The following is a 13,207-nucleotide window of genomic DNA, read 5'->3' as shown; positions in this document are numbered from 1 at the left end:
CTGGATGATTACTATCTCTACGTGTGTTGCTCTTTGGTTGTTTACGTTTCGGATGGTTTCCACGTCCGCAGCTCGTGACTGAACGTCAGTGTTTCTGGACTAAAGTTTAAATATAAAACCAGAGTTTAACGTTAACCGGAGCTTCTTAAACAACCACTGACAGAAAAGAGCGACTTGTTGCCGGTTCATGTAAGCTAACGTGTCGTTAGCTACAGAAGCTAACTGTTATAAAAAAAACTGTACTCTGATCTTTGAGCTCCCTGCTGACGTCACTACGACCGGTGAGAAGGAACTTTACTCTGAAAATAATAATATACGTGTTAATATTATTATTATATTAACACATATTATAATACAGAAAATAATATTAATATATATTAATATTGTATTAATATAATATTACTATAATATATGTGTTCATATTATTATTATATTAACATATATTATTATAATACAGAAAATATTAATATTATAATATAATAATTTTATTATAAATATATTAATGTTAATATTATATGTAATAATATTATACTATTAACACATAATAATAAATATAATTATTTCCTGTATTAATATATTAATATTTTAACAATATTAACACATATTATAATATTAATAATAATATTAAAATATTAATGTCTGTGTGTTTTTCAGATCTGAACGATGGCGAATCCTTTGAGGGCCGAAGTGTTTCGACTCTATAAAAACGTGAGTCTGAGTTTATTTATTCTGATATATATATATATTATATATACAATATATATATTATATATATATTTACGTTTGATTCCGTTTGAGTGAGAACTTTAAGTTCTTAAATATTTAAAATTCATTTTAAACTGATTGTTTTAAATGTGGATAAAAATACAACCTGATTTTAAAGTTTGATCTGAAGTAAATATTTAACTTATATTTATTAATAAAAACATTATGATCAAATCAGCTGAAGCAAACATGTCAATAACTGACCTGAACCTGAGAATACAGGAGAGGAGAGTAACTAAGTACATAATACAATACTAAAGTAGACATTTGAGGTACTTTATTTTTTAAGCATTTTGTGAAATATAAAAGCTGATTTCAGCGTCTCACATTTGAATATTTGCTGCTTTTCTTTGTCAATAAACAGATGATAATGTGAATAATTCAGGGTTAATATAATAAACTAAAGATCATAAACTTAACTGATCTCCTCCTTCACCTTCTCCCTCCTCAGCTCCTCCACCTGGGCCGTGAGTATCCTAAAGGAGGCGATTACTTCAGGGACCGTCTCAGAGCGTCGTTCCTTAAGAATAAAGGCGTCGCCGACCTGCAGCAGATCAGGGAGCTGATTGGTCGAGGAGAGTACGTGTGCAGAGAGCTGGAGGCGCTGTACTACCTGAGGAAGTACCGAGCGATGAAGAAACGCTACTACGAGGAATAAACACATGAACACACGTCTATGAGGAACGAGGAACAAACGCACGTCTACGAGGAACAAACACGTCTAACGGCTGATCAATGAGACGATCGACTCAAAGACACTAAAGTTTATTTTAAAGTCATTCAAACTGCAGATTTAAAGGTTTTATTGTTTTTTTTCGAAGGACAGAAAAACAAAAAACAATCAAATAAAAAAAAAAGAGTAAAAACAGACGAGTCGTCCTTCATGAAGCAGGAAGTAGCTCTCAGGAGGTCAGAGGTGAGAGGGGGCGGGGTCAGCCAGGTTTGCTCTGCAGATGGGACACGTGGTGTTCTCCTGTCAATCAAGATGATGACGTCATCAAACACACGATTCATAGAAATGTATTTTATAATCTTCAGATTAAACATTTAGTTTCACATCACAGCTTATCAATCAATATAAATAATGTAGATTAAAGATGACATTAAGAAAATAAACGTTATTTAAATTGGCAAATATGACGAAGAAATTAAAAGCGATGACGTGAGTTTGATGTAAATAATTACTGATGTCTCGTCTTCAGCAGCTAATCAATCAAACAGGATCATTGATGAGATCATTGATGAGATCATTGAGATCATTGATGAGATCATTAAGGAGATCATTAAGGAGATCATTGAGGAGATCATTGATGAGATCATTGAGGAGATCATTGATGAGATCATTGATGAGATCATTGAGATCATTGATGAGATCATTGATGAGATCATTGAGATCATTGATGAGATCATTGAGATCATTGATGAGATCATTAAGGAGATCATTGATGAGATCATTGATGAGATCATTGATGAGATCATTGAGATCATTGAGGAGATCATTGAGATCATTGAGGAGGTCATTGAGATCATTGATGAGATCATTGATGAGATCATTGAGATCATTGAGGAGATCATTGAGATCATTGAGATCATTGAGGAGATCATTGAGGAGATCATTGATGATCTGAGAATCTTTTAAAGATTTTAGAACTTCTTGTTTTGCTGCTTAAGAAATATTTGTTTCAAGATTAATGAAGAAATGTTGATTCTTTAATAAATTGTCTTTTTCTCACAAAATATTCAAAAATAAATGTTCATAGTGATCAGAGAAGTGATCAGAGTGCTGATCAGAGTATTGATCAGAGTACTGATCAGAGTACTGATCAGAGTATTGATCAGAGTATTGATCAGAGTACTGATCAGAGTACTGATCAGAGTATTGATCAGAGTACTGATCAGAGTACTGATCAGAGTATTGATCAGAGTATTGATCAGAGTACTGATCAGAGTACTGATCAGAGTATTGATCAGAGACCCGTCACTAATGAAAACACATCTGACAGGAACATGAACTTTTTTCTCTGACTAAAATAACTTTAACACGTTTGAACTTTGAATTAAAAAAATTCAGATCTTCCAGATTTCAGCAAGAAAAACCTTTTTCAGTGTCGACGTAAAAAAACGTCTCATTTAAAACAAACTAATTATTTATGAACTGAACTGAACGTCTTAATAGAAGATTTTACTTTAGTTAATCACACGTGTCACTTTAAATGATTAGGAGGAGTCAGGCTAACAGTTCACCTCTGTTTCCAGTCTTTATGCTAAGCTAAGCTAACCAGCTGTAGCTTCATGTTTACTGTTCTGAGAGGAAGAGGAGGAGAGATGAAGAGGAGAGATGAAGAGGAGAGATGAAGAGGAGAGATGAAGAGGAGAGTGGAAGAGGAGGAGAGATGAAGAGGAGGAGAGATGAAGAGGAGAGATGAAGAGGAGAGTGGAAGAGGAGGAGAGATGAAGAGGAGGAGAGATGAAGAGGAGAGTGGAAGAGGAGGAGAGATGAAGAGGAGGAGAGATGAAGAGGAGGAGAGTGGAAGAGGAGGAGAGTGGAAGAGGACTCCTCCAGCTGTAGCTTCATGTTAACTGTTCTGAGGGGAAGAGGAGGAGAGAGGATGAGAGATGAAGAGGAGGAGAGATGAAGAGGAGGAGAGATGAAGAGGAGAGATGAAGAGGAGGAGAGATGAAGAGGAGAGTGGAAGAGGAGGAGAGATGAAGAGGAGAGTGGAAGAGGAGGAGAGATGAAGAGGAGAGTGGAAGAGGAGGAGAGATGAAGAGGAGGAGAGATGAAGAGGAGAGATGAAGAGGAGAGTGGAAGAGGAGGAGAGATGAAGAGGAGGAGAGATGAAGAGGAGGAGAGTGGAAGAGGAGGAGAGTGGAAGAGGACTCCTCCAGCTGTAGCTTCATGTTTACTGTTCTGAGGGGAAGAGGAGGAGAGAGGAGGAGAGATGAAGAGGAGAGATGAAGAGGAGGAGAGATGAAGAGGAGAGAGGAGGAGAGATGAAGAGGAGAGATGAAGAGGAGGAGAGATGAAGAGGAGGAGAGATGAAGAGGAGAGTGGAAGAGGAGGAGAGATGAAGAGGAGAGTGGAAGAGGAGGAGAGATGAAGAGGAGGAGAGATGAAGAGGAGGAGAGATGAAGAGGAGAGTGGAAGAGGAGGAGAGATGAAGAGGAGGAGAGATGAAGAGGAGAGATGAAGAGGAGAGATGAAGAGGAGGAGATTATGAAGAGGAGAGATGAAGAGGAGAGTGGAAGAGGAGAGATGAAGAGGAGGAGAGATGAAGAGGAGGAGAGTGGAAGAGGAGGAGAGATGAAGAGGAGAGATGAAGAGGAGGAGAGATGAAGAGGAGAGATGAAGAGGAGAGATGAAGAGGAGAGATGAAGAGGAGGAGAGATGAAGAGGAGGAGAGATGAAGAGGAGGAGAGATGAAGAGGAGAGAGGAGGAGAGATGAAGAGGAGGAGAGATGAAGAGGAGAGATGAAGAGGAGGAGAGATGAAGAGGAGGAGAGATGAAGAGGAGGAGAGTGGAAGAGGAGGAGAGATGAAGAGGAGGAGAGATGAAGAGGAGAGTGGAAGAGGAGAGTGGAAGAGGAGAGATGAAGAGGAGAGTGGAAGAGGAGGAGAGATGAAGAGGAGGAGAGATGAAGAGGAGGAGAGATGAAGAGGAGAGTGGAAGAGGAGGAGAGATGCAGAGGAGAGATGAAGAGGAGGAGAGATGAAGAAGAGGAGAGATGAAGAGGAGGAGAGATGAAGAGGAGGAGAGATGAAGAGGAGGAGAGATGAAGAGGAGAGATGAAGAGGAGGAGAGTGGAAGAGGAGGAGAGATGAAGAGGAGTCGTTACCTTCAGCCACCGGTCGATACACTGGACGTGGTAGTCATGGAAACAAGGCAGCATCCTCAGCTTCTCACCATCAGTGTAGTCGCAGAAACAGATCTGACACCTGTCAATCAATCCGTCAATCAATCAATCAACAGATGAGTCATCCTCACATTCATAATGATGTAACGTCTCAGTTCAGAGTGACGATGATTTCTTAAACTATTTTCACTATAAAACACTTTCCCAGAATGCAACAGCTAACAACAGTCTGACCGTTAGAGTCCTGATCAATGACTCAGAGATCAATACTGCTGATCAGCTGTATAATGTGTATAATATATATATACACATGTTATCTGATCAATACTCACTGAGTGTTCTCTCCACTGTTGGTCGTCTTGAAGCTTTTAGTCGGAAACATCTGGATTTCTCTCCGACTCAACTTGTGAGACACAACAGAACCCTGTCGCTCTTCAAAGGCCAGAAGAGCCTGAAGAAGAAACGTTAAAATATAGATTTATTACAAACACGACATGTGAAGAGCTGCTTCTTCCTCCTCCTGCTCCTCCTCCTCACCTCGTAGTCGTTGCCCTGAAGATCTTCTGAAAGCTCAGGGTTGGCGTTCCTCCTCCGGCCCCGCCCACGTCTCCTGTGTCGACCAATCAGATCTGTAGAAACACAGCAGAGACTAAACACGGAGCAAGACTACGTCGTTATTCTGTATATATAATAGTGTTATGAACACACACACACGAGTGTGACCATTGACAGGAAGCGACCGCTGACGGGAAGCGACCGCTGACGGGAAGCGACCGCTGACGGGAAGCGACCGCTGAGGGAAGCGACCGCTGAGGGAAGCGACCGCTGAGGGAAGCGATCGCTGAGGGAAGCGACCGCTGACAATGATAATAAATAATAATAATAATAAAAAACATTATTGTGAAAAGCCGTCGAGGATCTCACCGTCGTCGAAGTGGACCAGAGGAGAGACGGCAGCCAGGAGGTGAGGCATCCAGCTGGGCTCCATGTAAGGCGGGAACTGCACAGAACCACATGACATCACTTCCTGTTTCTCTTACACAGATATACATAAACACACATTATACTTGTTAGAATCGCGTGGGTGTCTCACCATATGGTGGCTCTGCTGATGAAGATGATGGTGGTGAAGCTGATGATGAAGATGGTGGTGGTGTCTGCTGTGAGACTCCTCCTGGTCAAACTGGGCCTGAGTGAACAGAGAAACATTATTTCTTCTTCTTCTCTCTCAGGTGCAGGTCCGTCTGCAGGTGAAGATTTCTCACCTGAAGACTTCGAGCCATCGCCTCGTCTTCATCCTCCTGAGCAGAGCGCACCACCTCCTCATCGTCACTGATGACGATCTCCTCTGGAGCTGAAGGAGGAGGAGAAGAAGAAACTGTGTTATACTTCTCTTCAGAAACAGCTGATTAAATCATATTTTTAATTTACTAATAATTATAATACTGTAATGATGACAAACACCGAGTTTCTACGGGTTCAATTACATTTAAGACCTTTTTAACACATAAATGATATTTATTTTTACATGTATACTTTATATCTGTATATATAGACATATATATGTATACAGGTGCATCTCAATGAATTAGAATATCATCGAAAAGTTAATTTATTTCAGTAATTCAATTCAAAAAGTGAAACTCATATATTATATAGATTCATTACACACAGGGTGATATATTGCAAGTGTTTATTTATTTTAGTTTTGATGATTAAGGCTTACAGCTAATGAAAACCCAAAATTCAGTATCTCAGAAAATTAGAATATTACATAAGACCAATTTAAAAAAAGCATTTTTAATACAGAAATGTTGGCCAACTGAAAACGATGTCCATGTACAGTATACAGTACGCACTCAACACTTGGTCGAGGCTCCTTTTGCATGAATTACTGCATCAATACGGCGTAGCATGGAGGCGATGAGACGGCGTAGCATGGAGGCGAAGATGTCTCTCATCTTCCTCTTGACAATACCCCATAGACTCTCTCTGGGGTTTAGGTCCATAGACTCTCTCTGGGGTTTAGGTCCATAGACTCTCTCTGGGGTTTAGGTCCATAGACTCTCTCTGGGGTTTAGGTCCATAGACTCTCTCTGGGGTTTAGGTCCATAGACTCTCTCTGGGGTTTAGGTCCATAGACTCTCTCTGAGGTTTAGGTCCATAGACTCTCTCTGGGGTTTAGGTCCATAGACTCTCTCTGGGGTTTAGGTCCATAGACTCTCTCTGAGGTTTAGGTCCATAGACTCTCTCTGGGGTTTAGGTCCATAGACTCTCTCTGGGGTTTAGGTCCATAGACTCTCTCTGGGGTTTAGGTCCATAGCCTCTCTCTGGGGTTTAGGTCCATAGACTCTCTCTGGGGTTTAGGTCCATAGACTCTCTCTGGGGTTTAGGTCCATAGCCTCTCTCTGGGGTTTAGGTCCATAGACTCTCTCTGGGGTTTAGGTCCATAGCCTCTCTCTGGGGTTTAGGTCCATAGCCTCTCTCTGGGGTTTAGGTCCATAGCCTCTCTCTGGGATTTAGGTCCATAGCCTCTCTCTGGGATTTAGGTCCATAGCCTCTCTCTGGGGTTGAGGTCCATAGCCTCTCTCTGGGGTTTAGGTCCATAGACTCTCTCTGGGATTTAGGTCCATAGCCTCTCTCTGGGGTTGAGGTCCATAGCCTCTCTCTGGGGTTTAGGTCCATAGACTCTCTCTGGGGTTTAGGTCCATAGACTCTCTCTGGGGTTGAGGTCCATAGCCTCTCTCCGGGGTTGAGGTCCATAGCCTCTCTCTGAGGTTTATGTGTATATATATATATATATATATATATATATATATATATATACACTTGTGTATAAATGTGTCTCACCTGAGGAGGCGTCTCCCTGCTCTCCGCTCAGCCACCTCCTCTCCTCTGCAGTGAGGAAGGACAGAGAGGAGGAGGTGAGACGAGCAGCACCGTCTTCTGCTGAGGAGCTCGCCACCTCCACCTCCTCCTCTGATATGGGTGTGAGGTATGAGGAGGAGGAAGAGGAGGAGGAAGAGGAGCAGGAGGCGGTGGACAGTGGCGCCTCCAGCCAGCCGCTCAGAGGAAACGCCCGGAGAGAGGAAGCAGGAAGGAAGCTGGCGCTCTGCTCGCTCATCACCGCCGACAGACATCTGCGCTTAGACTTATGGGAAAGTTCTGGTCGTCCTGGAGACCTGATGACGGACAGCTGAGGACACACACACACAGACACAGACAGAGACAGAGACAGAGACAGACAGACACAGACACACACAGACAGACACAGACACACACAGACACACACACACACAGATACAGACAGACACAGACACACAGACACACACGTCAGCATCTGGACGGAGCTGAAGACGAGAGGACAATGTGTTCACACTTACAGGACTGAGAGGTTCCTCTGAGACGCGAGCGCGTCGCCTTCGCTTGCCGAGCTGTGGGCTGATAAACAACATAAAACATGAAGTCAACAGTTTGAATAGTTCCTGGTCCTCAGTGAGAGACGTGTTCTCATACGTCTGCAAATAAACAAGAATACAAATATGTTTATGACCATATTTGGTTCTCATTAAACAGATTGTAGCATTATGTCACCGTTAGCTCAATGATTGCTCCTCATTAACTTCTCTCTCCTTCAGACTAAAGATCCAGCAGGTGATGAACCATCAGATGAACCATCAGATGAACCATCAGATGAACCATCAGAAGAACCATCAGATGAACCATCAGAAGAACCATCAGATGAACCATCAGAAGAACCATCAGATGAACCATCAGAAGAACCATCAGAAGAACCATCAGAAGAACCATCAGATGAACCATCAGAAGAACCATCAGAAGAACCATCAGATGAACCATCAGAAGAACCATCAGAAGAACCATCAGATGAACCATCAGAAGAACCATCAGAAGAACCATCAACCCTGATCAATCAATACCTTTACTACATTTATATACTTTTACATACCTTTATATACTTTTATATACTTTTACTACATTTATATACTTTTATATACTTTTACTACTTTTCCATACTTTTACTACATTTATATACTTTTATATACTTTAACTACATTTATATACTTTTACTACATTTATATACTTTTACTACATTTATATACTTTTATATACTTTAACTACATTTATATACTTTTACTACATTTATATACTTTTACTACTTTAACTACATTTATATACTTTTATTACTTTAACTACATTTATATACTTTTATATACTTTTACTACATTTATATACTTTTACTACTTTTATATACTTTAACTACATTTATATACTTTTACTACTTTAACTACATTTATATACATTTCCATACTTTTATATACTTTTACTACATTTATATACTTTTACTGCATTTATATACTTTTCTGTACTTTTACTACATTTATATACTTTTATATACTTTTAAAACTTTAACTACATTTATATACTTTTTCTGCATTTATATACTTTTATATACTTTTATATACTTTTACTACATTTATATACTTTTATATACTTTAACTACATTTATGTACTTTTATATACTTTTACTACATTTATATACTTTTACTACTTTAACTACTTTTATATACTTTAACTACATTTATATACTTTTTCTACATTTATATACTTTTACTACATTTATTTACATTTATATACTTTTACCACATTTATATACTTTTACTACATTTATATACTTTTACTACATTTACACCTGTCTCACCTGTACACCTGTCTCTCCTGTACACCTGTTGTAGTCATACAGATATCTTTAATAAATATATTTGTATGACTACGACATTCTCTGTATGAATAATTTACATGTATATAAATATGATATAAATATGATATAAATATCACCTAAATATTATTTTAATACATTACATTATTCATACAGAGAACACTGTAGTATTAGCATTGATTTAAGATGTTTTTAGATAATTTACTGCAGTAAAAGTACTAATACACACTATGAAAATACTCCACAACAAGTAAAAGTCCTGCATTCAAAACCTGACTGAAGTAAAAGTATACAGGTGAGATAGGTGTACAGGTGAGACAGGTGTACAGGTGAGACAGGTGTACAGGTGAGACAGGTCTACAGGTGAGACAGGTCTACAGGTGTACAGGTGAGACAGGTGAGAAAGGTGTACAGGTGAGAAAGGTGTACAGGTGAGAAAGGTGTACAGGTGAGACAGGTGTACAGGTGAGACAGGCGAGATAGGTGTACAGGTGAGACAGGTGTACAGGTGAGATAGGTGAGAAAGGTGTACAGGTGAGACAGGTGAGACAGGTGTACAAGTGAGACAGGTGTACAGGTGAGACAGGTCTACAGGTGAGACAGGTGTACAGGTGAGACAGGTCTACAGGTGAGACAGGTGTACAGGTGAGACAGGTGTACAGGTGAGACAGGTGAGATAGGTGAGACAGGTGTACAGGTGAGACAGGTGAGACAGGTGTACAGGTGTATAGGTGAGACAGGTGTACAGGTGAAACCCTGTCCACAGGAGAATAATGATTTTAGACCTATTGCTCTAACCTCTGTTGTGATGAAGAGTATGGAGAAGCTCATGGTGAGCAAACTACGGCTGGATGTCGGCCCACAGCTAGATCCCTACCAGTCTGCATACACACAGCAGAGAGGCACTGATGATGCAACCAACAGTATAGTGCACCTAGTGACTCAACACCTGGAGGATCAGAGGGCCTATGCTCTACAGGTGAGACAGGTGAGACAGGTGAGATAGGTGAGACAGGTGTACAGGTAAGAAAGGTGTACAGGTGAGACAGGTGTACAGGTGAGACAGGTGTACAGGTGAGACAGGTGAAACAGGTGTACAGGTGAGACAGGTGTACAGGTGAGACAGGTGTACAGGTGAGACAGGTGAAACAGGTGTACAGGTGAGATAGGTGAGAAAGGTGTACAGGTGAGACAGGTGTACAGGTGAGACAGGTGTACAGGTGTACAGGTGAGACAGGTGTACAGGTGAGATAGGTGAGAAAGGTGTACAGGTGAGATAGGTGAGACAGGTGTACAGGTAAGAAAGGTGTACAGGTGAGACAGGTGTACAGGTGAGACAGGTGTACAGGTGAGACAGGTGTACAGGTGAGATAGGTGAGAAAGGTGTACAGGTGAGACAGGTGTACAGGTGAGACAGGTGTACAGGTGTACAGGTGAGACAGGTGTACAGGTGAGATAGGTGAGAAAGGTGTACAGGTGAGACAGGTGTACAGGTGAGACAGGTGAGATAGGTGTACAGGTGAGATAGGTGAGAAAGGTGTACAGGTGAGACAGGTGTACAGGTGAGACAGGTGTACGGGTGAGACAGGTGAGACAGGTGAGACAGGTGAGATAGGTGAGACAGGTGTACAGGTGAGACAGGTCTACAGGTGAGACAGGTGAGATAGGTGAGACAGGTGTACAGGTGTACAGGTGAGACAGGTGTACAGGTCTACAGGTCTACAGGTGAGACAGGTGTACAGGTGTACAGGTGAGACAGGTGAGACAGGTGTACGGGTGAGACAGGTCTACAGGTGAGACAGGTGAGACAGGTGAGACAGGTGAGATAGGTGAGACAGGTGTACAGGTGAGACAGGTCTACAGGTGAGACAGGTGAGATAGGTGAGACAGGTGTACAGGTGTACAGGTGAGACAGGTGTACAGGTCTACAGGTGAGACAGGTGTACAGGTGAAACCCTGTCCACAGGAGAATAATGATTTTAGACCTATTGCTCTAACCTCTGTTGTGATGAAGAGTATGGAGAAGCTCATGGTGAGCAAACTACGGCTGGATGTCGGCCCACAGCTAGATCCCTACCAGTCTGCATACACACAGCAGAGAGGCACTGATGATGCAACCAACAGTATAGTGCACCTAGTGACTCAACACCTGGAGGATCAGAGGGCCTATATGCTAGACTGTTGTTTGTAGAGTTCAGCCTTTAACACCCTACAGCCTCATGTTCTCCTGAATACACTGCAGCTGATGAATGTCAACCCCTTCACTATTAAGTGGTACCACTCATTCCTCACCAACGTACCTCGCAGGTCAGGGTGAACAGGACCTTGTCTGAACCCTTGACCATCAACACCGGCGCCCCCCAGGGGTGCGTCAGTTCACCAGTCCTGTTCACCCTGTACACTAATGAATGCACATGTAGCACTGCTAACAATTACATGATCAAGTGTTGTGATGATACAGCCATCCTGGGTCTCATGTCTGACACATCGGATACAGCTGTGTACAGACATGAGATCCAGAACTTTGTCCAGTGGTGCGACAAACACTTCCTCATCCTCAACGGCAGGAAAACAGAGGAGATGGTATTCGACCCCAAATACATTGGAGGCCACTCACCAGTGGTTATTCGTGACCAGAACATTGCAGTGTGACATGTATTTGTTGGCTGGTCTTTTGCATGTACTGTAGGTTCTGTGTGTGCGGGTATGTGGACTGGCGACAGTCTGTGTATGTAATGTATGTATGCAATATGATATTTGTATTGTTTTAACAGCAGACACTGTAGGTTTGTTTCCAAGACAAATTTCCTTCGGGACAATAAAGTCTATCTTATCTTATCTTATAGGTGTACAGGTGAGACAGGTGAGATAGGTGTACATGTGAGATAGGTGAGACAGGTGTACATGTTACCTGGGTGTCTCTGGGACCAGGATGGAGAGATCTTGGTAGAGGACCTCAGATGGATCCAAGAGGCCTCGGTTCAGACCTCCAGGACTGTCCGGCTCAGACGAACAGGGACTATCTGCTAACGGATCCTCCATGATGTCCTCTGATGGTAGAACACCTGGTTCTAGAACGCCTGGTTCAACACGCTAGGATATCATCCAATCAGGACTCATGTCCACCAGATACCGACAGGTAGACTCACCTGAGAAAAAGTGAACCAGAGAAGAGGTTAACGACACAAACACAGAGACCAATTATTGATCTGATGGTACAGGTTCTACGGAGAGGAGAAGAAGAAGGAGAAGAACACACTAACACGCTAACACACTAAAACATGAACACACTAACACATGAACACACGAACACATGAACCAGGAGCTCTAAAGAGACAAATGTACAAAGACGAACATAGAAGCGGCTCTTTCTCTGCTGGTGTTCAGTTCGTCTAATAAAGTTATTGATCAAACGTTACAGTTACTATAGATCATATTCATAAAATGAACCAGGAACAAAAAGACAAAACAAACTAAGTTTAAATTAAAATCACTTGTTTTTGTTGTTAGCATTAGCATGTGTTAGCGCAGAAAGCTAGCTAAAGTGCCCACAGAAACACAAACACGAGAATAAATCGATATAAAAATCAATGAAACTTTCCTTCTATCAATAACAACAACGTTAAACACGTGATATCTGCGCACTTTACCGAGATTTGAACGTTGTCGTCCTTTTCTTTCGGTTAGTTAACGACGATCCCTGAAACGGAGGAGTCTCTGGAACCCACAACTGGAAGTGCACTTCAAAATAAGAGTGGGAACTTCCGGCGTCACACGAAAAAAGTACCGAAAATTCCCTTCGAAAAGTACCAAGTTTCATTTTTCACGAGGATAAAAATATATTAGAAA

The 13,207-nt window shown here is 41.6% G+C and overlaps 2 protein-coding genes across 3 annotated transcripts; one reads left to right on the top strand and one right to left on the bottom strand.

The window, feature by feature from the left end:
- Positions 1–25: 25 nt before the first annotated feature.
- On the top strand, positions 26–1,633 carry lyrm5b (LYR motif containing 5b). 2 transcript variants are annotated; one of them, XM_076077550.1, is made up of 3 exons: positions 26–189; positions 655–708; positions 1,217–1,633. In XM_076077550.1, the coding sequence occupies exons 2-3, from the start codon at positions 664–666 to the stop codon at positions 1,421–1,423; spliced, it is 252 nt and encodes an 83-aa protein (XP_075933665.1). In that variant the 5' UTR covers positions 26–189; positions 655–663; the 3' UTR covers positions 1,424–1,633. The 2 variants fall into 2 exon arrangements, with proteins under 2 accessions (XP_075933665.1, XP_075933664.1); XM_076077549.1 differs by having other exon boundaries at positions 26–281.
- LOC142933439 (uncharacterized) lies at positions 1,515–13,118 on the bottom strand. Its single transcript, XM_076077548.1, has 11 exons — positions 13,009–13,118; positions 12,270–12,507; positions 8,004–8,061; positions 7,471–7,816; positions 5,886–5,974; positions 5,714–5,809; positions 5,545–5,620; positions 5,158–5,249; positions 4,953–5,071; positions 4,603–4,702; positions 1,515–1,738 (listed from the first exon to the last, which is right to left on the bottom strand). Exons 2-11 carry the CDS (start codon positions 12,398–12,400, stop codon positions 1,676–1,678), a joined length of 1,170 nt encoding a protein of 389 aa, XP_075933663.1. The 5' UTR covers positions 12,401–12,507; positions 13,009–13,118; the 3' UTR covers positions 1,515–1,675.
- Positions 13,119–13,207: the final 89 nt, after the last annotated feature.

This window comes from Anarhichas minor, unplaced genomic scaffold, assembly GCF_050575085.1.
Source record: "Anarhichas minor isolate MPS153535 unplaced genomic scaffold, ASM5057508v1 ptg000061l, whole genome shotgun sequence".
Lineage (NCBI taxonomy): Eukaryota > Metazoa > Chordata > Actinopteri > Perciformes > Anarhichadidae > Anarhichas > Anarhichas minor.
Note: the sequence above shows the minus strand (reverse complement) of the source record. Positions and strands in the feature narration are given on the sequence as shown.

Bases quoted from the DNA above. Each gene is read 5' to 3' on its own strand.
- lyrm5b (XM_076077550.1), top strand. From the start codon at position 664: ATGGCGAATCCTTTGAGGGCCGAAGTGTTTCGACTCTATAAAAAC. The intron at 709-1,216 runs GTGAGTCTGAGT...CTCCCTCCTCAG, and splicing joins TGTTTCGACTCTATAAAAAC to CTCCTCCACCTGGGCCGTGA.
- LOC142933439 (XM_076077548.1), bottom strand. From the start codon at position 12,400: ATGGAGGATCCGTTAGCAGATAGTCCCTGTTCGTCTGAGCCGGACAGT. The intron at 5,621-5,713 runs GTGAGACACCCA...GGTTCTGTGCAG, and splicing joins ATCAGCAGAGCCACCATATG to TTCCCGCCTTACATGGAGCC. The intron at 1,739-4,602 runs GTAACGACTCCT...CTTGATTGACAG, and splicing joins GTATCGACCGGTGGCTGAAG to GAGAACACCACGTGTCCCAT.